This window comes from Eublepharis macularius, chromosome 9, assembly GCF_028583425.1.
Source record: "Eublepharis macularius isolate TG4126 chromosome 9, MPM_Emac_v1.0, whole genome shotgun sequence".
NCBI classification, from domain to species: domain Eukaryota; kingdom Metazoa; phylum Chordata; class Lepidosauria; order Squamata; family Eublepharidae; genus Eublepharis; species Eublepharis macularius.
In genome coordinates this window covers 11,775,782-11,799,464 of record NC_072798.1, presented here as the reverse complement: position 1 = coordinate 11,799,464, position 23,683 = coordinate 11,775,782, and the positions used below count along the sequence as shown (strand labels likewise).

The following is a 23,683-nucleotide window of genomic DNA, read 5'->3' as shown; positions in this document are numbered from 1 at the left end:
ATTTGCAATAGGTCAAGTCTCCAAAGTGCTTCATGCTAGGGATCCCTTCCTAGGGAGGAACACGTGCCCTATTTAGTATCCTTCTATATTTGTTTACATTTTGGTCTATGGTTTTGGCTCCCCACTTTTTGCCATCGGTTTAGTAGATCTGTGTGTATTCCGTATGTGTGTCACATGAATTTTACACACAATTTATGCAGTATTTATATGCACAACATCTTTGATATATATCACACCACTTTATTGATACAGGAACAATGTTGGAAAACATAGGATATGCAAAAAAAAATGGAAAATCATGCAAAAATAATGGACTGTGGGCTTGATTTGCTTAAGGGAGGCATAAAATTGAAATTAGAATTTTGAGGGTCAAAACATTACACTTGTAAGTAGCATTATATATGCTGCTGTAGCACAGGGGTTAAGTGGTCAAGCTGAGAATCAGTACTCTACTGGTTTGAATCCCACTACTGCCATGAGCTCAGGAGGTGGCCTTGGGTACGCTCCCCAGCTGTATTGTGGGGATAATAATAACACTAACTTGTTCACCTCTCTGGGTGAGGCACTAATCTTTCTAGAAGAGCAGTATTTAAGTGCTGCTGCTGCTGCTGTTGTTAACTCCATAATGCACATGCTGAACTGATGCTCAGAAAACCCACAAACCTAAATGAGCTTTGACTCTAGTAGCACCTGAGAGACCAATACGATTTTCAAGGTATAAGCTTTTGAGATTCAAAGCTTCCTTCATCAAATACAAGTAGGAATGGGGATCTGAAGAAGGGAACTTTGACTCTCGAAAGCATATACCCTGAACATCTTCTAAGGTGCCACTGGACCCAAATCCTGCTATCCCGGAAATCTAGTTGATCTTTAAGGTGGTACAGGAATTGAATCTTGGCATTCTACCGAGGACCGACATGGCAACCGCCTGAAAATAAACGATTTTGAAGAAAAATTAAGAGCTGAGTGAGAGATTTTCAGGCTTGCAGTGGGCTCTCAGGACAGAATGCTTTACCACGCCAAACAACCCTCTGTGCGTAGAGAGCTAGCATCAGGGAGGAATCTAAGCTAGAAGGATTGCTCTAGGTTTTTATACAAAAGGGATTGCTTTGCACAGGGAGACATTGTGTACTGGCACAAATCTAAAATCTCAGTGAGAATTAAGCCCCGAGAATACAGGGAACCTCACAACTCTTCCTCACATGTCTTGTTGGAGAATCATAAAAGAAACCGCTGTTTCACTATCACAACTGCACGTTTTTTAAAAAATCATTGAAAGAACACACACACACACACACATTTCTGTGCTCAGTGACCATTAGGGGATCTGGCAGTACTTCACTCGTTTCACTTTAGTATTTCTCTCCCCTCCCTTCTCAATGCAAGCATAAGTCTGCATTTCCCCCCAATCCAGCCCTTGTTGCCAGTTGACGTTCCAAGACCTTTTCTCTAGCAAGCCCGCTTGCATTTCTTGCCACAGGTTAGCCTGGCTGGACCTTTGATGATTCATTCTTGCTGTCCTCTAGACCTTTGCTTTGATTTCTCCCCCCTCTCCCTTTTCCCATAGAATGGCTGAAAAATGCCAAAAACAGCAGAATGAATTCGGTGTGTGTGTTTGTGTGTGTGAGCAATCAGAATGTATTTTAAATCACAAGGCCCATTATTCCAGCCTTTTTTGGGAAGGGGGTCACTTTTTCACAACATCTGTGGCTTCCTAATCTGGAGAACATCTGTAACACATCCTTTGACTCAAACTTCAAGTTTATTCATTCCCCCTTCCACCCTTCAAAGGTCATTTCTATCCCACAGTAAAGGGAGCCCTTTCCACCAGAATGCATATTTTCTTCCCCTGCTTGACAACCTGCCTTATTTTATCCATAAACCTGCATTACACAGCAATGGCCCTTTCTTACAAAAGCCATTTACTGAGTGAGTGAAACGGTATTGATCTCCAATACCAATCCCCGTACTGCTCCAATTGTCAACCGGACTTGTGACCTCGTTTCACTCCAATTCACTCTTCCTTATCTAACCAGTTTCATATTCTGCCAGCAAAGGATGCTAAGGCCCGAGTGAGCTTCTGGGGTGGCAAGTGAAACCTCCAGAACTTGGGCCTCAGGCAGGGAAGCCATACCTTCACTAAAAAGCAAGGACCGATAAGGAACCACCTAGACAACATTAACAAAGGAAAGGTTCAAATAAACAAAGGTTCAAATCCCTGCTCGACCATGATCTTTTCTGGTAATTCCCTCTCAGTTTCATCTACCTTACAGGCAGGGCTTTTTTTCAGCAGGAACATGGTGGAATGGCGTTCTGGCACCTCTCCCTGCAGCCCAAGACTTCCCCGCGGGCCAGCTGAATCAGGAGAAGGACCAAATGGGCTTTAAACTTCAGCTGAGAGGAGGGGAATTTCCCCTCTCTGCTGAAGCCTCCCTCCCTCCCTCTCTTCCTTTCTCGTTCCTTCTTTCTATGTCTTTCTTTCTTTATTCATTTATTCGTTTATTTCCTTTGTTCCTTTCCTTCCTCTTTCTTTCTTTCCATGTCTTTCCTTCTTTTTTCTTTCTTTCCCTTCCTTTCTCTTTCTTTTTCCTGGAGAGGGGTTGGCTGCAAAGTGTGCGATGAAATCACTTCCCAGAAGTGACACCATCGCGCAGTCCCAGGAGTGTATGCATGTATAGTGACAGGGGTGTCACCTCTTGGCGGGAGTTGCCCAAGGTGAGAGTTCCCCCACCTCTTTCCCCAGAAAAAAAGCCCTGCTTACAGGGCTGTTCTGAGAATAAAATGGGGAAGCGTTCTCCTATGTACACTGCCATGAGTTCTTTACAGGAAGGGGTAGGAATTAATTTCATTCATTCATTCAAAACTGGAGGTGCCAAACCTTCTCCAGGCTATGAAGGATAGATGGATGTATGGAGGCAGAGGCATTGCGTTGGGAGCGCACCCCCTTTTCCCCCTAGCTGGCCAAGCGGGTGGTGGCAGAGGGCAGAGGCTGGGAGTAGGGGTTCCACAACCCAACCAAGGACCGGCAATCCTACCTGGAAGCCAGGGCTGATTCAGTAAAAACTGGCTCCAGACTTAGTGTTTTGAGGCTGATTTTTACTGAATTGGCCTTTTCACAACCAAACACTTCCAGGTCACACTGGAAATGACATCATTAGCCAGGGACATGGGTGCATACAGGCCCACATCCCCAGCTTGCCTGTCAACCTTACTTTGAAGTCCATTGGGGGACATCACAGCCCTTAGGATTTGTAGCCACAGGTAGATCATCACAAGGGCAGCGCAGCAAAGACTGGAACATCCCTACATTTAGGTCTGCAAGCTTCCCAAAATGAGAGGAGGCAGCACATCTCCATTTCATGACATTGTGCATCAGGTTTATGGCCAGCCCAGAGGGGGCTGCCATATTTCTTGGTAGGACTTCCATGAAATGAATGAAAAATGATTGATTCCCTCATAGCACAAAAATATGTCTGTACATTTGGCAACAGTTCAAAAGTTTCTGTGCATTTTAGTGCCTCAATCAGTTATTTGCTTCAAGCGCTCAAGCCAAGGAGGAACAGCTTTTTTTTCAGATCAGAAGCTTTTACCCATTTTAAAATAGACATTCCTCTAAGTTACCCCTCAGTAGCCTGAAACTGTCTCCCATGTTTGCATTCACAGTAGTTAAAGGGGGAGTAAATATATACATATCACTATTAAAATATTCAACCTGAGCTAGCAGAATCTTGGGTGCTCGGTTAGCTTTTAAAGGGGTGTCAGGCACCAAGGTCTACAAAAATACCTATTTTCCCATTCTAATTTTTTCCCCTAAATCTATAACTAGAAGATGTTGCATCAAAAAATAGCCTTTAAAAAAAATCTTAGGTGGAGTAAATTAAATGCTTCATTTGAGCAATAAACTCGTAGGCTCCAACCTGGCTACAGCCCTTCTTTCTTCGATCCTCCTATAGCATATTGACTGTCCATCCTTTGCTCTGTGTGAGGATCTCTTCCATCCTATTCAATCCTCATTTCCTTAACCTCAGCTGCACTGACATTTCTAAAGCAACCCTTTAGATGTTAGAATGTTTGTGAGCATTCTGTGATGTCACAGAGGACAGCTTGCCAAGATGGATGCAAGTAGAAGGCAGAACATTTTGATCACCTCACACAATGGGGAAAAGATGATCAGAGTTCTCCTAGGCAGAAACAGGAGTGGCTGGATTCAAAAAGAAGAGAGATTGGAAGATGCTTGAAGAGTTTTATTAAGATCATAAAAAGTGCCCCAGAAAAAAACAGAAATGCCCGCTTGACTATGACTTTTCTTTCTTTATTTGCTTGCAACATCTATATCTTCCTTTAAAAGAAATCCAAAGAGGTATGCATATATTATAAAATAATATTACTATTAAAAACATTAAAAACCCCAAACAGTACAGAAAATATAATAAAAGCAACAAAAATGTATGAGCGGCAAGGGGAGAAGGGATCAAAACAAAAATGAGGGAACTGAAGCTGTATGCCTTAATACCGACAGGTACAGATAATGTAGTTAACTAAGAATCCATGAAGGGCAAAGACAATAAAGGAGAAACCTTCACTAGGCAGGTCTAGGTTTGTTTTGCACATTCTCTTTTGTGCAAATATGTACATTTCGGTTTAATAAGTCTACAATCAATATTGTGCCTTGACAATCCTGAAAGAAGCACACTGCAGCTGAGATGGAATCCACCTGTGTCCCTCCACCCCTTTAATTTCACTATGGCAAGATATTTAACTCCAGTTTTGCTGGATTGCCTTTAAAAATAAAGTCACATTTCAATTTTGCTAGGGTGAGTGACACACAAAAGCAAGTGTGTATCAATCACAGCTAGAGATGGGCACGAACAGAAAAATAACCCGAACATGATGTTCATTGTTCGTTGCCATCCATGAACAGGGACTCACGAACAACCACGAACATGACCCTGTTCATGTGGGGGCCAGAAGCTTCTCCTCCAGCCATCATCCAAGTTTGGTCAAGATCCCTACTGCATCACTCCCAGAAACCTGACCTGAGCAGGCACCAGGAAAGGTACCAATAATAAATAATAGCTTGTCCCAGTGCCTGGCAGCAGCCCTGGAACCTGAGGGTGGGTAGATCCCTACCGCACCACTCCCAGAAACCCTACCTGAGCAGGCAGCAGGAAAGGTACCAATGATACATAATAGCTTGGCCCCAGAGCCTGGCAGCAGCCCTGGAACTTGAAGGGGTAGATCCCTATCCCACCACACACAAAGAAAATTCAGGCTCCAATGCACTCTCCCTGTCTTTCTATTAAAATGCCAACAGCAGCTGTCTCTCCCTCTCCACTGTCTGCAAAGACTAGCCAGAGCTGGGAGCCCCCACTCCCCCATGGTCTTTGATTTCTTGTAACAAATTTGGAGCTCCATACTTGGAAGGAAGACCTGCCTATCAAGCTAAATTGGGCTTAGATTGGGGTTTCCAGGGCAACAGCAGGAGTTCAGACAGAGTTCAGACAATCCCTGCCAACCTTGCCAAGGGAATTGATTGCAGTTGCCAGACTGTCTGGCTTGACGAACAGCAATGAACGAGGCTTACAACGACCACCTGTTCATTTAGAATGAGGCCTCATGAACAACTTGTTCTCGAACAGCAGATTGGGCTATTCGTAGCTTTTTTGGGGTTCGTATTGCTGTTCATGCTCTAATCACAGCCTGGTAGTAAATGTTGTGGCCCAGCAGTAGAGCTGACCATGTACATGGTTCAATTCCTAACACCTACATTATAAACAATCTTGGGTAGTTGGGCTAGGAAAGAACTCTATGTGAGCAGAAGAGCTGCCAGTCAGAATAGTATATGATGCACCCATGGTGTGAATTAAAATATATCCTTTAAATTAAAATATATCCTCTTCATAGCTTTAGTAGATCTAGGAGGTGACAGTAGAGGAGACTGTCTCTGAAGACTGAATCCATTTAGTACATGCTTTGCAGGCTGGAGATGTCAGGTTCAACCCCTGACTAGAGATGGGCACGAACTGGAAAAAACCCCGAACCATGCGGTTCATTGTTCATCAAATTTCACGAACCACAAACTATGAACTTTCATGAACCTGGCCCTGGTTCACGAACCGGCTCGTTTGGTTCATGAAAACATCACATCCAGGTCAGAAAACCACCACTTCTGGGTCAGCAGAAGGTCTGCAGGTAGTCCATCCCCTGTTGCTTAGGAAACTGATTGATTGGCACCAGGCTGTCTGCAGTCACGAACCAAAAAATGAACCAAACGAACCAGCCTAAAGTTTGTGGCAGTTCGTCAGAAATGGGATCTGACAAACCGTGGTTCACGACCCATGAACCGGCCTGGTTCATGCTTATTTTTGGTTCATATTTTGGTTCATGCCCATCTCTACCCCTGACATCTCCCGTTAAAATGATCAAGTGATATGAAAGATCTCTCCCGAGATTCTGGAGAGCTGCTGCCAATCAGAGTAGATAATACTGACACTTTGATGGACCAAGCGCCTGGCCCATTTAGATCAGGGCTCTTGTATCTTTACACTTTTTCATATTTTTACTTCCCTCCATCCCATACAAATATGCCCACAGAATATAAAAATTGTCAGATCTTTCTGCAGAACAGTCCAACAAACAACACATTGTAAATTATGGTACAAATCATGTTGTGTATCAATTACAAAATGTTTATTATGATTTTTTTTCTTATTCTGATTCAAGTTGCTGAACTTCCGAGTTCTAAAAATGGGGAGATTTCAGTCCAGTCTATACAGATAGGATAGAGGCCTAGAAAAAAACAGCTGTCCAATCCATCCAGAACTGGCAGTAGCACAGAGAAAGCAAGTGAAGTAGGACATTTGTAGTTAGAGGGTAGAGAAGGCAGTTGGCAATGACAGCAGAGGAGAAAGTGGAGGCCCTCAGTTGTTTTTTGACAAGAACTGTGAGGAGCTCAGACAGCAGTCATGCCAACAGCTCAAAGAGGTCCCTCTTCTTGGCCCTGCTGGAGGAGAAGCGTCCTTTGCCCAGACTAAGTGAAATTTATCTGAATTAGAATCAAACTGTTCTGTCTGTAAAATCTTCTCCTTAAAATAATAAAACTATGTGCAATGTCATCACAAGGAAGTCTTGAAAGGCCTAGAAGATGAAGCTGCCAATTAGAATCCACACTTTTGCTGACCATTAATTCACCTGTAGGACCTTCTCTCCCTAGAAGCTAAAATGACAAGACTATCGTACTTTGGTCAAATCATGAGAAGACAAGATTCTCTGGAAAAGTCAATAACGCTAGGAAAAGAGGAAGGCTGTAGGAAAAGTGGAAGACCCAAAAGGAGATGGCTCGACTCAATAAAAGAGTCTGGTTTGCAGGATCTAAGCCTGTTAAAGATAGGACGTTTTGGAGGTCTTTCCTTCATAGGGTCGCCATAAGTTGGAGGTGACTTGACAGCACATAACACACACACAGGACCTTCTAAAACGCTCTGTTGCTGTTCACTGGCTTAGTTTGGATAATACACCAAACCTTGGTTATGGAAGATTCAACGTGATTGGGTGTGATATATTTAAAAAAATTGCATGGTTTGCAATCAGAACCAGAAACCATGGTTTGACATAGACTTGCAACTGATGTGTTCTATCGGCTGTGACATCTGAACTGACAAACCAGTGCATTGGATCCAGACTTAAAACTTTCTGTGAATGCAAGGACTTTTGTCTTTGGAGCATGATCCCCCCCGCCTCCTATAGCAGCTCAAAATGCCCATCCCAAACCCTGTTCCTGGGGAAGAAGGGTCTGGGGGGAGGGAGGGAGTATTTGTGGCTGCTACAGGATGGGGACTCTGACCTGGATAGCCCAGGTGAACTTGATCTCATCAGATCTCAGATACTAAACAAGGTTGGCCTTGGTTGGTAATAAAATGGGAGACCTCCAACAAAGACCAGGATTGCAGAGGCAGGCAATGGCAAACTACTTCTGTTAGTCTCTTATCAGACATTATCAGATGTCAGCTATGACTTGAGGGCACTCTCCACCACCAGGGAAATGACACTCTGTGAGCAGAATTCTGCAGTCTGTATCCAAGCTACAGTTAGGACAATTATCTAGAAAGAGCTACAGAAACAGGGTAGCTTGGGGGACCAAGTTCCAGGAGCAGAAAGCGCAGCTTGAAATATAAACTCCAGACAGATTTTGTGCTATTATTTGCTCTGATGTTTGGCTTGATAACCACAGTTAGGACTATCAGCCTACCTCTGGACAAGGTTACCGAGAAGAGAGTGATGAGGGAAACCAAATTCCAGGGGCCCTGGTCACCCAGGGGGGATATGGAGGTGGCCACATCATGTGATTTCTTCTCATATGAACTTTAGGTTGGGTCTTGGGATGGGGTGGGGCAGGACCTCAGGAAAACTTTGGGAGCTTGTAGTGGCTCTCAGAAACTCTACCTCTAGAGGCTGCTGTGCTAAGGGAATAACTGCGAGGGTTAATAACAAAAACAGATGAGCAGGCCTAAAATCGCTGCTCACTTGCTACATATCTGGAAGCTCAACACATTTTTGGAGTCCTAAACCATGGTTAACGAAAGCCGTGGCTTGGGATGAAGCAGAAAGTGAGGTTTTACACAAGTACAAGCTGCTGCCATTTATCCGTTCTTAGTTATTTTGGCTAACGACTGTTCATATCCCCTCTCCAAATCAATTTTGTATGTGCCTGTGAGGGGAACTCTACGCATGCTAGTGCTTATTCTAACATCCTGTAGCACTGAATTCTGTGGGTTCACTCTGAATTGTGTGAAGCAAGATCTAAGGTGTTTGACACAGGGAAAGGCAATCAGTTGGATTCTCTGGGTCCATTTCACCAACTGTCGGATTTTCCCCTGATGAAAGGAGACTTCCTTCGATGCAAGAGGCAAGCTCAATGAAATCCAGAAGGTGCGAGGGAGGATTCCAGACTGCTGGCTGCATGGCCTCATTTTTCCTAAAGCTTCCTATCAACCAACAAGCCAAATACAAACTATCATTTCCCCCCGTTTTAAAGAGATGAAATTCTCAGGTAACCAAATGGTGCACCGACTTTGCATTGGAAATCCATCCTTTTGTAAGGAATATGGGGTCCTTCCTAAGCTCCTTCATATCTCTGCCCACCTACGCAAAAGTGTCTGCAAAGACAAGCAGGACTGGAAGCCGTTCGCAATATTTTCAATATGATCCACAAATGCCCAGTGTACTATAGCAAAACAACAACGGAAAGCAGCAAATATAATAAAGAAAGCAGCACACGGTAGATTTCTGACTTTTTTCCTGGCTTTCCATAATGTGAACCTTACAAGGGCCCTAAAGAAGGCTCAATGGCAAAGAGATTCAGCCCAAAAAGGGGGCTTGAGGGCGGGACAAAAAGTGCATCCTCCAAGACCCACCCTCAAACACCATTTTGTATGCCTACCTTTTCGGTGTTTGCTGTCCTTCAGCACCATTTTCTAAGTTTTCCAGCAGGGCCCCTTTATCTACACAACATGATCCCAGCCAATCATGGATCAACTAGTGAGTGCGGGGGAATCATGGTGCCATGTAACCAGTTGGGTTTTGCACCATGTTCATGCCATTGAGAGCAAATGAAGCCCGCATGCTGCCATCACTCTGAAAGGAGAAGGAAGGCAGAGGAAATGTGCCCCCGTTCCATGCTCCGTTTTGCAGCAATGCACTGCTAGTTTTCACACCTGCAAATGTAGTCTGTTGAGTAGCACTGGTCTAATTGCCTGAATAATGGGAGTATGTTCTATCTCTCCCTGACAGCTGTCCCCCCCAACACACACACACACGTTTGCTTCCTTTGCAACCCCCTGTGAATGATCACTGGACTGAAGGTACTTTTCTAAGAGTGGGAAATGAAAGATTGTGATACAGCCCCCCCCCCTCTCCGTTTCAGTTCAGCCCTAATCCTTATTCCATTTCCTATCTAGTGGGAAAAGGCCTGCTCTTTAAATAGAACCAGCCTTTTCCGATCAGGATTTGAGTGATCAAAGCTGGAGTTTGCTCATCCATAGCAGCCTGGACTACAGTAAATCCAGTCTCTTGACTCCTTAAGAAGGTCTCTTGGGTTGCATCAAAGGAATAAGTAGATTTGGGAAAAGGCCGCTCTGGCCGACGGCAGCAGTTCTTCAATCTAAGACATCCCTTCTTTAATATGATTGGTATCCTAGCTGATACTATGACGTGGCAGGGAAGGTGATTTTTTAAAAGATGTTTTAGATACCGAATGAAATTTCCACGCTCGGGCAGTTTTTCTCAGTACTTTCCCCCCCCGGAATCAGCTATTAAAGTCCCTATAGGGAACAACCGGCCAAATGTATAGCAAAAAGTTACAAGATGACTTTCTGGCGTGACTAGTGCATGACCCGTTCCATTGTTATTCTAGCAATGGGGAAGCCTTTTCCAAATCTGCCTGGTAACACTGGATGCTTACCCAAGACGAGGTTGTCTTCCATTAGCATCACTTATTCATCTTCCTCAGTGGGTAACAATGGCTTTGGAAGGTCTGACATCAGCGGTTCCTCCTATACCACTCTGGGCTTCTGATGTAACTTCAGAGGGGTCCCTAAGAGAATGAACTATACACCCGGACTTCCCTGGTTCAAATCTCATTGTAGCCCACTTACAATGACCACTACAGGTTTTCCAAAGCAAGAGACTAACAGAAGTAGTTTGCCATTGCTTGCCTCTGCATAGCGCCCCTAAACTTCTCAGGCAGTCTCCCATCCAACTACTAAGTAGGGCCGACCCTGCTTAGCTTCAGAGATTTGATGAGGTGGGGCTAGTCCAATCAAATCAGGGCACTCACTCAGTAGCCATAAGCAAACCACTCTCAGCCTCAGCTTGCCAATGTGTAGTGGGGGCATAAAAACAGCCTACCTTTCTTTATAGCAGGTATAAGGATCAGTCACGATAACAGGCCTGAAATTCTTGGAAATGCATTGCTTATTGATTTGCAGAACAATTCTGTTCAATTCACCCGATGCTTGAAAGCAGGTCACCCAGAAGCAGGTAAAGAATAAAATATGCTTCAAAGTCATTCTGTGCACTTTGAAAGGACACTGCTAAAGAGTCACTTTAGTATACAAACAGGGCAAATCCCGGAGCAATAGCTCAATAGCAAAGTGGAAAAAACCACCCGGGATTAAAGAAACAGTAATATAGCTCTGATCGCTCAAGGAAGCAGGATACCAACTCCGAGTCCAATAATCAGGTAAGTGCTGTGCTCTTTACAAAAGTGTAAGTCTCATCTAGTTCTTCTTTCTTTCTTATAGGTTTTCTTCAATATTCCATATAAGGGATCCTGAAAGATGGTCGCCCAAACTGGGGGCTGGCTGCAATGCCAGATTTTGTCTTCCAACTTCCTCAGGGGCAGGCAAAGGATCACCATATAGAGATTGATTATTTCATGTGTCCATTTTCTCATGGAGCCCGGAGAGTGACACAGACATGAAGATCTTCCTTGGAATGAACGGGAGGGTAATGTGTAGTCCTTCTTCTTATAACTTTGTATTTTGTATTTAATGTATGATCATTGTACTTGTTGTATGAATTGCACATTGAAAATGTACATGATTTTGAGAGTACCAGCACTTTAAATAGATTATATTACTGTTGCTTTAATCCTAGGTGGTTTTTTCCACTCTGCTAAAGAGTCACTTTAGAGCATCACAGATGTCTGAAATGAGGGGACTGGAAGCACAAGCCCTTTCTTGTACTTCTTGGCAATAATTCAACTCAGGAGCCCAAAAATTAGGGGAAAAATTCTTCAGAGAAGAATTCTGGAAGCATCCCTAGCGTCAACTATTTGCTTTTTGTCAACGACCCTTGGATTCTTTCCTACAGCATCAAGCATCCAAACAAAAGCCAAATGAACCTTTAGGAAACCCTGAAGATCTGCAACAGGTTTTTTTTTTTTAAAAGTTTTTATTCAATTATGAAAATAAAACTTATAAACATTCAAACTTTAACAGTTAACAACTTGCATCATAGGGGTAGGTTATAATTCTTAAAGCAATATATATAAACAAAGATGATATTATAAAGAGCGGAATAATATGAATCAGAAATATTATTTATCCTACCATAGAAAAGGCAAGCCGTATTGGCGACAACTCACTTTTTATCCCTGTGCAGGCGCACTCTGGCCTGCATGAGGATAAAGAGTTATCACCAATATGGCTCGCTTAGGAGAGGGCAGGGAGGGCTGGCACACTGGCATGCCCCTCCCGCAGTGGCTGCAGGAAGGTCCGGCGCTACCACCCGACATGTTGGCAGGGAGGGCTGTGCTCCCGCGCCAGCCTTCTCCATCAATGCAGCAGCCTCTTCGGGGTCTTCGGAGGGTCATGCATGCCCCAAGCAGGCCAGGTGTTGCGATGGCCTGTGAAGTGCTGCTGTGCTCTGCACCGGTCCGATTTCTGCCCATTAGAGGTTGAATTGGGTCAGTGCAGAGTGCAGGAACGCTGCTGGGGTGGCACAATGGGTCCAGGAGTGCTCCTGTGTTCTGCACTGGCCTGATTTCTGCCCGTTTGAGGATGAATTTGGCTGGTGTGGGGTGCAGGAACGCTGGTGGGGTGGCAGTACAGGCCCTGGAGTGCTCCTGCGCTCCACACTGGCCCGATTTCAGCCCATTTGAAGCTGAAGTTGGCCTGCTGTGGAGCACAGGAACACTGCTAGGGCAGCACATGCTCTCTCAAGGCCCCACTAGAGCCCATTGTATTGTTAAACACAATGGGCTTTGTTGCTAGTATTACATAAACATAATTAAAACATTATAATTGAAAAGGATCAATTGGAGTATATGATTTATCTGGATTTATTCCCCGATTAGCCATATACTCTAAAACTGGAAACCGTATTTCTAAAAAGCTTGAGTGGTATTGATCTGAATCTGTATGGAAAATTTGATCAGTGATCTTCTCCATGAAATAATGATCCCATTTTTTTCGTGTGCCATCAAGTAATGGATGGAGGATTAGGGTTTTTCCGAACTGTGGCTATAGTTGATTTGACCATGGTCAAAAAGATCGCCATTAATCTTTTCATTCGACTCACAAAAGTTTTCTTTGTTATTTATTTCTACAGCAACCCCCACTTCATCTTTATGAATTAATATTGAGATTTCCATACCTTTGCTTTGGGGAGGATTTTGACTCCTATCTCGAAGAACGTTGATCTGGTAGACGGCTCCATAAGGCTCGAAAAGTTCTTTCAGTTCTTTTTCCGACCAGGAACGGGGGATCTGTCCGACAAACATCTTAATGGCATCCGGGTCTGGTTGGTCGGAGTGATCCAAAGCTCCATTCATCTTGTTAGCTGTGCCGTTACTAGAGAGAACAAGGAACGAGAGGAGGGAGAGTGTTATCAGAGGGAACATTTTGGAAAGAATTCCGTTGGCGTGCAAAAAGACAACAACAAAAGGCAACAGGAGATAGGGGTAAATAAAGTCCAACTGTCCCTTCCAGGCTGATTAAGTTCTGCCATCAACAAAATTCCACATTAATGCCACGAACAATAAACAATGCAAATTTGTAATTGCGTTATTCTGTTTGCCCTTCTCTGCAAGCTGCTGTTTGAATCCATCATGTACAAAGAAGGGGGCAAGATGTGCTCATAAAACAACACTTGGGGATGGATTTCAGGAGAAAAGGCCCGTTTCAAGAAGAATGTAGGCTAAGACGTTCTGCAGAACAGAGTTGTACCACTTGCACTTTTTTTTTAAAGTAATATTTTTATTAACATATTAAAATCAGTGAACAGAGTTAACAAAGAACAACAAAGTAATAGTTAACTATATACAATTATGTACAGGAATACTTCATCACGATTGGTTATAGCTTCGAACAAGAAACAAGGATAACAGATAATAGTCAATAAGTCAGCTTTGTTAAGGTTCATACCACTTGCACTTTTGCTATCAAGAGCCGGCTGGCTTTTCTTTTCCGAGCATGTGTGTTTTGAAATCAAAAGTCACGTGAAAGGAACACAAAACAGTTAGCAAGAGAGTCAACGGTTAGCGCGAGACACCCACGACGAAGTTGCAGATTGCATGAAACCACCCCTGTCTGTGCCAAATTACTACACAAAATATTTGAAAACATTTCAGCTGATAAATTGCCTACACGGACTCTGTCGTTTTCCAGTTGAGAACAGCCACTGTACATTTGTAGTTTTGAGCACTGGACAACAACTGGGGAGATTTAGGTTCGAATTCTCCCTCAGTCCAGAAGCTCTCTGAGTGATCTTGGCCCAGCCAGTCTCTCTCAGTTTAACCTAATTTACAGGGTTATCTGATTGCCTATACTTGCTTGCCAGGTCAATTGTTAGTCAGCAAACTGTCTGCCTGCCCACCCCTTTGCCTCACTCAGATTACTAGCCCTGCCTCATGTTTTCCTGCATTTATCCTTGGCTATGCCTTCTGCCTCTCATAATAATGCAAGCACACATCTTGTGTATTCTCCCGAAAGCTGATCCAAGTTAAGGTCATCCATAAATTATGGAATCTTTAATAAAAAAGGGCTGAAGAACAAAAAAAAGAGAGATCTTTTGAAACCTAGTTCAGAGAAATACATAAGGGCTAATTTAGATGGTCCCTAAAGGGCTGCTATAATAAGTTTCAGAAAGGCTGATTTACCCAGTTCCTAAAGCGTGCTGTTAGGCATGTAATGTTCCCACAAGTGCACCACCCTGCTTGCTAGTAGGGTGATATTTGTCAGTTGTGGGATATTCCTGCATGCAATGTGAGTGACCGGACTGTACCTGTAAGCTCCACATCTTCCAAGGATTCAAACCCACACACACAAAAAGCCAAATCCTGGACTTTACTTACGAAGAAAATATAAAGGGGAGAGCACAAGTTATATTAGAAGGGGAATCCATGTGTATATATATTTGCCTCAAGGATACAACCTTGCACCAAAAGAAATTATTTAGGCACCCATGCTTCATTTCGACTGAAGCATGAGCACACCTGGATGCATTAATTTGCCTTTATTACCTTCTGTAAGTTTCCCAGGTCCTGAAGGGAGGCGAAGTGACATGAAAGGCACATTTCAAAACTGACAAGGAAAAGTCTGATCGCCAATTTTGCAACACGCATAACCTTGCCTTGCTCTGCCATGGGGATACATTTCAATTACCCAGCGCCATCATTCACTCTCTTTCTCCCAGGCCTCCTAGATCAGCATGGGGAAAAAAAGGAGCCCTGGATGTCCTTTTAGGGATGCCGTGAAACTTGCTCCCGAGTCTCAGTAAGGTGGCTGCTTAAAGCATGGACCCCCAGCTCCTGCCTGGGCATGCAGACCCTTGGACTCCCCTGCCACTTTTCTCTACCTGATCTCGCAGGCAGAAACACTCGGCTCCCTCCAGCTTTCCAGTGATCAAACTCTCTCTCTTTTTTCATGCTAGCTTTTCTGACAGTGCATAAAGTTTGCCGTCATTTTTATCCATTACAATGATTACTTAAATCTCAGCCTTCATCCAAAGAACTCAGGAACAGTACACAAGGCGTTCTCCCTCTCCATTTTATCCTCACTGTCAGGTTAGTTTGAAAGCAGAGTATGGGTTTGAACAGGGACAGTGCACCCATTGAGGCCAGGTAGGTGGTGGACTCAGGGCGTGAGGGCACCGGAGGGGTGCTGGAGGGGGTGTTGGGGTGGAGGCATGTGCCGCGGAGCTGGTGTGGCTGGGCCGCAGCTGCTGCAGCCAGCCAGCCCCGTGCCGCTGCCACGCCCCCAGTCAGGCACAGCAGCCACGAGCCACTGCCGGGGCGGCGTGCGGAGCAGCCTTCGCCCGCCACCCCAGCCATCTGCTGACCAATGCCCCCGGCTTGCGCTGCGTGATGACATCATCGCGCAGTCCGTGGCGCTCATGTGCTGTGCATGTGCGTGTGGGGGGTGGCTGCAGGCGCCAGAAACCCTGGCGCCAGCAGTGGGTTTGAAGCCCAGCCTCTACAGGGAAGGGTCATGGCTCAGTGTTAGAGCATCTGCTTGGCATGTAGAAGGTCCTAGATTCAATTCTCGGCATCTCCAGTTAAAAGGATGAGGCAGATGGTGATGAGAAAGACCTCTGCTTGAGTCCCCGGAGAGCTAGTCCGAGTAGACAATTCTAAGCAGAGGTGTGGAACCCCTGTTTTTAGCTCCCTGCAGGCAACCCAGCGAGGTTTTTCCCCCTGATATGTCCAATTGAGTAAACAAATCTCCCTCTTACAAAAGTTACAAAGGAAGGTCTGAGCATGTGCCAAGAGAAGGTGCATCATGGGATACCATCTCCTGTCTGGGAGGAATGAGGAAGAAACACATGCCAGTCTGAGCATGGGATTGAGTGCAGATCAAGTGCAGTGTGACTGCGTTGCGCGAGTGAACAGGAAAGCAACGGGGAAACACATGTAAGTGCATTCATGTGTCATACACGTGTAATTCGTCTCGTGCAGTTTGGCTCACAGTATAATGCCACTTCATGAATTCAGGTGACTCTTAAGTTAGCCTTGCTTGTTATAGTCACTTGGGCTCCATTAGTACATTGCTAATCCGAGTACATTAGCCTTTGCAATCAACATTACCCCATCACATTAGGATTCATTTTCAACTTGTTCACTCTTAACCATTTAACCAGAGCGACAAGACACTGGGTCAGCGTCATCAGGTGATTTGAATAAAGAAATATAAAGCTGGGTATCATTTGCATACTGATGACATCCACAAAGGATTTCTCTTAAGGGCCTGGCACAGAAATTGAACAGCATGAGAGGTATGATTGGCTGGAGATCTCCCAGAATCACATCTGATCTCCAGACCACAGAGATCAGTTCCCCTGGAGAAAATGGCTGCTTTGGAGGGTGAACATTATGGCAGCTCCCTAAACTCCACCCTCTCCAGGCTCCACCCCCCAAATCTCCAGGAATTTTCCAACTTGGAGCTGGCAACTCTAACCTCCATTTGCCTCAACAAGATATGTTCCACAGTATCAAACGCTGCTTGTGAAATATAATCAAATAAACACATGCATACATACTGGGGGCAACATGGTTTCCTTGTGGCCAAGTGTCCTTGTACCTGCTCTAATGTAGGATAGACAATTTATGTGAGAAGTGACCATGTCCACACAGCCTTTCCTTGGTGCTCTGTAGAAAAGACATGGCTAGGTCTTTGTGATGTCTTCATACCAACACCCCCCCCCCCACAACACCGTATTCTCTTGCACTGAATCAAGGGTCTGTGGCGGAAACTGTAAAAGTATATCAGGAATGCACCATCCTTCCATAAGGGCGTGCCAAGCAGTGACGGCATCAATAACTTTTCAGTGCAAGTGGCAGAATGCTTTTTACAAACCCATTGTGCATCTGGAAGCTTATGGAGGGAATGCTATAATAGCAATACTCTTGTGTCAAGCGAAGGGAAGACCATCTGTTGTATAATAATTTGCTTGCTTGCTTATACTGTATTCTAGAGTGAGTGGCATGTGTTTGCTAAAAGGTTCTCGATGGTTGGAAAAGATTTTTGGAGTGAGCACTGGTGGTCAGTCACAACTTGCTATGACATACATACAGGCATGTACTTGAATGGAGGTTAGGATCGCCAACTTCCAGGTGGGACCGGGAGATCTCCTCGAATTACAACTGATCTCCAGATGACAGAGATTAATTCCTCTAAAGAAAATGGCTGCTTTGAATGGACTCTATGGTATTCTACCCAGTTGAGGCTCCTCCTCTCCCTATACCCTACCGTTCCAAGCTCCACCACCGAATCTCCAGTAATTTCACAACCTAGAGATAACTGCACTGGTGGAGGTTGGTAAGAAACAGGTGGGAGATTAAATGCCATCCGTGAAGGGCGTACTGTCTAGAAGAGCCTTCATTGGGGGACTCCAGGAGGCTCTTTGCCTGGGGAAGTGGACAATTGTTGCTGATTTCAGGAAAATTAACATGCTCCTTCCTCATGGTGGTTGTGAATATTTATTTAGCGGGATATATCTAGAACATATTTCTATCCTACCTCCACATGCCCTAACCTGGATAGCCCAGATGAGCCTGATCTTGTCAGATCTCAGGAGCTAAGCAGGGTCGGCCTTGGTTAATAATTGGATAGGAGACTACCACAAAGACCACCACAAAGACCAGGGTTGCAGAGGCAAGCAATGGCAAATCACCTCTGTTAATCTCTTGCCATGAAAACCCCGCCAGGGGTCACTATAAGTCAGCTATGACTTGAGGACAATCTCTACCTCCACATACAAAAGTGAATAACAAAATAAAAAAATACATTGAATAATTTTGTAAAATTAAATAACTATTAAACTCAAATATAATTTTAAATATTATTTAAATAAAAACAAAATACAATAAAATAAAACATGGATTTAAACTATTAAAATCCCAACAATCTCAGCACTAAAATCTGCAGTATAAAAATTTACAAACAGAAGACAAGTCATAGATCCAGAGGAGTTAGCCGTGTTAGTCTGTAGTAGCAAAATCGAAAAGAGTCCAGTAGCACATTTAAGACTAACCAATTTTATTGTAGCATAAGCTTTCGAGAATCACGTTCTCTTCGTCAGATGCATCTTAGTCTTAAAGGTGCTACTGGACTCTTTTTGAGAAGACAAGTCAGGTGGGGGTAAAATACACTCAAAGTGGGTAAGAAGCGTTTTGAAAGCCTGGGTGAAGAGGGATGTTTTCACTAGGTCACTAAAAGCCAATAAGGTAGTTGGGAAGTGATCTTCAAGGGGAAGACCATTCTATAACTAGGGAACCACCACCAATAAGGCCAAAACAGTCCCTAGTTGTTACATATCTCAGAGCCAAAACACACGTTAAGAAAAACCTAGGTTCAGCACGTGTTCTCTTACCTCAAGGTTTGCCGGGATCTGTAGGAGTCCTGGAAGCTTAAAGTAGGCGTCCTGGAAGCTTAAAGATCTGTAGGGGTCCTGGAAGCTTAAAGTCCTGGAAGCTTAAAGGATCTGTAAGCGTCCTGGAAGCTTAAAGGCATCCTGGAAGCTTAAAGCTTAAAATACAGGCGCCTGTATTTCCCTTTCCCTTTTTGCTGCTCTGTAAATGCTAAACTTTAAGCTTCCAGGACGCCTACAGATCCCAGCAAACCTTGAGGTAAGAGAACACGTGCTGAACCTGGGTTTTTCTTAACGTGTGTTTTGGCTCTCACTCCTGTGAACTAGGGCACTATTAGCATGTTTCCAATGAAGGGCAGTAGGGGAGAACACGTTCCAGTCAATGGCTGGTTCTCCACATCCTTAAAGAGACGGCCCACTCGCCAAATGCTGACCGCTTTCCTCCTTGACTCCAGACACTGCAGGCTGTTTGGCTTCCATTTTTTAGGTGCCAAAAAAAGAAAGCCAAACAGCCTGTAACCGTTTTGAAAACGGAGGTGTCTGGAGTCAAGGGGGGAAGCCACCAGCATTCGGTGAGTGGGCCGTCCCTTTAAGGACATGTGGAAATGGCCACTGTATGGCTTTAAAGGTGAGCAACAGAAACTTCATTTGCAACCACTGACACATGGGCAGCGCATCTTTCAGCACAGGGGTGATACAATCCCTATATCCTCTCTTTGTCAACGAAGAAGTATCACAAAAACACTACAAATCTCTCGTACTCTCCCCTCGTGAGGAAACAAATCCTTTCGTAGCTTGCCTTGAAAATCCTATTGCATCAGGAAGTGGCAAATTATGTAAGCCCAGAACACTGCATCAAAAGGGAGCGGGATGGGGGTGGGGGGTGGGGGAAGGGGGGAGAATCCCAAGAGGAATTGCAAAATTCCCGGATCAGCTTCCAAAACATTAGCTCAATGCAGGAAGCAGTAGGATGGCTCCCTTTGGCTCAGGGCCGGATTTATGGGGGGACAGGGTGGTCGCCTGCCCCCAGCACTGATGAAGAGGGGGCACTGGGCACAGCTGCCAGCTGGGAGCATGCACTGCAGAGCTGGCGGCAGCAGCACGGGCGGCTGAGCGGGAGGGCTGGGAGGCCGTCTGGCCGCCACCCCAGCCAATGGCTATGCTACCTGCCGTGCCTGGCCCACAGCTGCTGTGCCCGGCCGGGAGTGTGTACTGGCGGCGGCAGAGTGGGGCAACTGAGTGGGCGGCCTCCCAGCCCTTCCTCTCAGTTGCCCTGCGCTGCTGCCGCCACCGCCAACATGTACTCCCAGCTGGGTGCAGCAGCTGTGGGCCAGGCATAGCAGGCGGCTGGGGTGGGGGGTGGGGTAATAGAGCAGGAGGGCTGGGAGGCCACTCGCGTGCCACCCTGGCTGCCTGCAGCACCGATGGGGTGGCTGGCTCGTAGTGGCATGCCCTGCATGATGATGTCATGTGCAGTGATGTCATTGTGCAGTCCGGGCATGCACACTAGTGCTCAGGCAGGCGGCAACAGCCCTGGAGATGCCCCCAGGTGCCGGCGATCCTCGCTGCGGCCCTGCTTTGGCTGACCGCGTGTGGCTACAGGCAGATTCCTCATCTCTTTTTCAAACACTGCCAGCTTGCCTTCTGGACACCCTCACCGGCTTTTCTTCACTACAGCAAGCCGACGGAGGCAGAAGAGCCACTCTTGGAGGCAATTAGAGAATTATGTTAATATCATTTTACGATCCTGGCAATGGCCGCTGCCCAAAACACAACCCCAGACCAAAATGCCAGAAGCAGTAAGGTCAAAACAAATCCGTTGGAAATTAGCTTCTTCATTAGAGACTGGCAACAGAGAGCAACAAACACAGATTAGATCACGGCCAAGATGTATAGGCCAAAAGAATAATTTCAAGGGAAGAAATCATATTGTGTGTGAGACTTGGATCTGTTTATTTTCTGGAGCAATCTATTTTTTTCTCAACACCTTGGCATTTGCGGCTTGGCACTGCGTGTGATCTGGGATTAGGGGAGGAACAAGGCAATCCTAGACAGAGTTGCTCCGGTCTAGAGCCCACTGAAACCAATAAGCTTAGATCAGGGTGACTCTGCATTGGAGTGCACCATTAACATCTCCACGGTTGGAGGAAGCAGAGACAAAAAAGGGTGAGGAGACAAAGGGGATTCTAAGGTGGTAGAATCAGGGCTTTTTTTCAGCTGGAACGTGGGGGAACAGAGTTCTGGCACCTCTTGAAAATGGTCACATGGCTGGTGGCCCCACCCCCTGATCTCCAGACAGAGGGGAGTTGAGATTGCCCTCTGCACTGCTGGCAATCTAAACTCCCCTTTGTCTGGAGATCAGGGGGCAGGGCCACTGCCCATGTGACCATTTTCACCAAGGGTGATTTAAACTTTAAAAAACTCCCCCCTTGTTCCAGTTGAACCAAAGTGACATCATTGTGCAGTCCTGAGTTCCACCACTGAGTTTCACCACCTCTTTTCCCAGAAAAGAAGCCCTTGGGAGAATCATCACAGAAAGAGCTAAATGTACATGGCGAAAAAGGATGTTTCATTAGCAAAGGGCCTAGCACTGCAGTTGGTGGTTTGGCACCACTTTTTCCCCTGCTCACCCATTTGGCACTGGGATTGGCACAGTCACTGCATGGATTGCTGGCGACAGATGCCCTGGACCCTGACTCAGCAGCTGCATTCCCCTTAATGTTCCTACTAAGTAAAGCTGCCAACCTGAGAGCCAGTGTGGCACACTGATTAGGGTGTCAGCCAAAGACTAGACAGACCCAAGTTTGAATCCCTGATCTGCTATGGAATTCACGGGGTGACCTGGGGCAGACATTCTATCCACCGAACTGACTTCTCGGGGCTGTTTTGAAGATACAGTGGAGGAGGGAGAGACCTGGGCAAGCTCCTACAGCTCTCTGAAGGAAGGGCAGGATAAAAATTAACAACAGTAGACATTTGGTATGCACAGACCTAGATAGCTCAAGCAAGCCCGATCTTGTTAGATCTCAGAAGCTAAGCAGGATTGGCCCTGCTTAGAAATTGAATGAGAGGCCTCAGAAAGGGACCGACAAGGCTCTAGTTCTCTCGAAGGTAGTAAATTTCTATCTGAGCTTTACCACTTCAGACTGAAGGATGGCGTTGGCATGCCCGACTGCTTCTCCATACCAAAAAATTCCTGCACTTAGAGGTCATGGAGAAGATTCTAGCCTACTTCTTTCTTTGCTGAACTAAACTCGTCGCATTCTTTCATATCACCTACCGATCCTAATCCTTTTTTTAAGCCGGAGGCGCCAGAGACCTTCTGCATACCAAACAAATAATCTGCCACGGAGCCAGAGCCCCTCCCCTGGCACAGCCTGGCAATGAATTTTCCAGATTTCAGGCTAAGAAATATCCTTCCCAACGTGGGTTCCCACAAATCCATCTTAACCGAAGATGCTGGACTGAACTACTTTGTGCACAAGGCTTATGCTCTGCCACTTGGCCACACAGCCCCTTCCCAAGTGAGGTAGGGAAGCACCTGGCATGGCTACTGCATAGGGTTGCTGGTGGACCAATGAAAAAGAGAGAGCTGCAGTAGCAGATGGCAATTATACAGGGAACCCCCCAGCAATGGAAGTCTGAGGACGAAGCTACAAGTGACGAATGACACTTGAACGGCAAGTGTATTTCTCCCTGTTCACTTGCCCTCCACTCAATCCACTTGCCGTTCAAGTGTCATTCGTCACTTGTAGCTTGGCCCTGAGAAAGAACAGTTGAATCGAGTGGAAATGCCGGTTTTCTTGTTGAATGGAACCGTTTAACATCCTTTTACCTTCTTTCATCTGGAAGGAATATACAAGGAAATGATCAATTTTGGACACTGATGAATATATTTAAATCTCTGCAGCACTTTCTGGACCAACTAAAGACTATAACGTTGGGACTCTTTGTGGTTTATACTAACCTCTGTCTGTATATTGACGTGCCAATTTTCACTTTATAGTTGTTTATACTTTTTCACTTTATGGAGGTTGAAATTGAAATTGCTAATTATCATACTGCTTTTGAAAATTTCTCTTTGAAAAATTGTTAAATTTGGATAGTAAGTTGGTTTGTGGTGGGGGGGGGTCCTCTGATGGAGGGGGGACCTCCCACCACTCACCTGGCCAAGAGGGGGGAAAGGCATGCTTCCGGCGTGGTGTGACGGTCATCGTGCAGGCCTTGAGAGTGCTCCTGCACTTCATATCGGGCCAATTTAGGAGTGCACCTGGGCTTGCATGATGATGTCACTCCTAGAAATGATGTCATTGAACTGCACTGGGAACCCATGCACACAAGGAGATTGAGAAGGTAAGTGCCAAGTCTCCTCCCCCCCTGCTCTTGCTGAGAGGGTAAGGGGACCTGGTGACCCTACTACTGCATGCCTATATCCCGTGGTGATTAAGGCCCACCCTCCCATTTTGTTAATGGGACACATGGTTAGAGAGTGGTGGGGAGTTTTGGAAGGACTGGAAGTTTGGCATAGATGCTGAATGCCACAGAACCGGCGCAAGGGGTTAAGGAGAGTGATTGGGTGGGAGAGGGATAAGAGGTGCGAAGGGAATGTGATGGCAGAATATGGAGTGATGGCAAAACTGACGAGTTATATAAATAGAAGACCAGTAAGTGCATTTGAAGCGAAATGGGGGAATTGTTTTGCTTATAAAGAATAAAATAAATAAGAGGTTGCAGTTTTGTAAAGTACCAACTTATTGTATATAGCTTATTAGTGCTTACAGTCTAACAAGGGGACAAAGGTATGAATATATAATTA

At 45.3% G+C, this 23,683-nt stretch overlaps 1 protein-coding gene across 3 annotated transcripts in view; it reads right to left on the bottom strand.

Moving 5' to 3' along the window:
• The window catches only part of CELF2 (CUGBP Elav-like family member 2), a 705,040-nt gene that overhangs the window by 225,149 nt on the left and 456,208 nt on the right, over positions 1–23,683 (bottom strand). For all 3 annotated transcript variants that reach the window (XM_054987889.1, XM_054987890.1, XM_054987891.1), the window contains exon 3: positions 13,156–13,352. In XM_054987889.1, the coding sequence (XP_054843864.1) occupies positions 13,156–13,352 (197 nt within the window). The remainder of the gene's footprint in view (positions 1–13,155; positions 13,353–23,683) is intronic.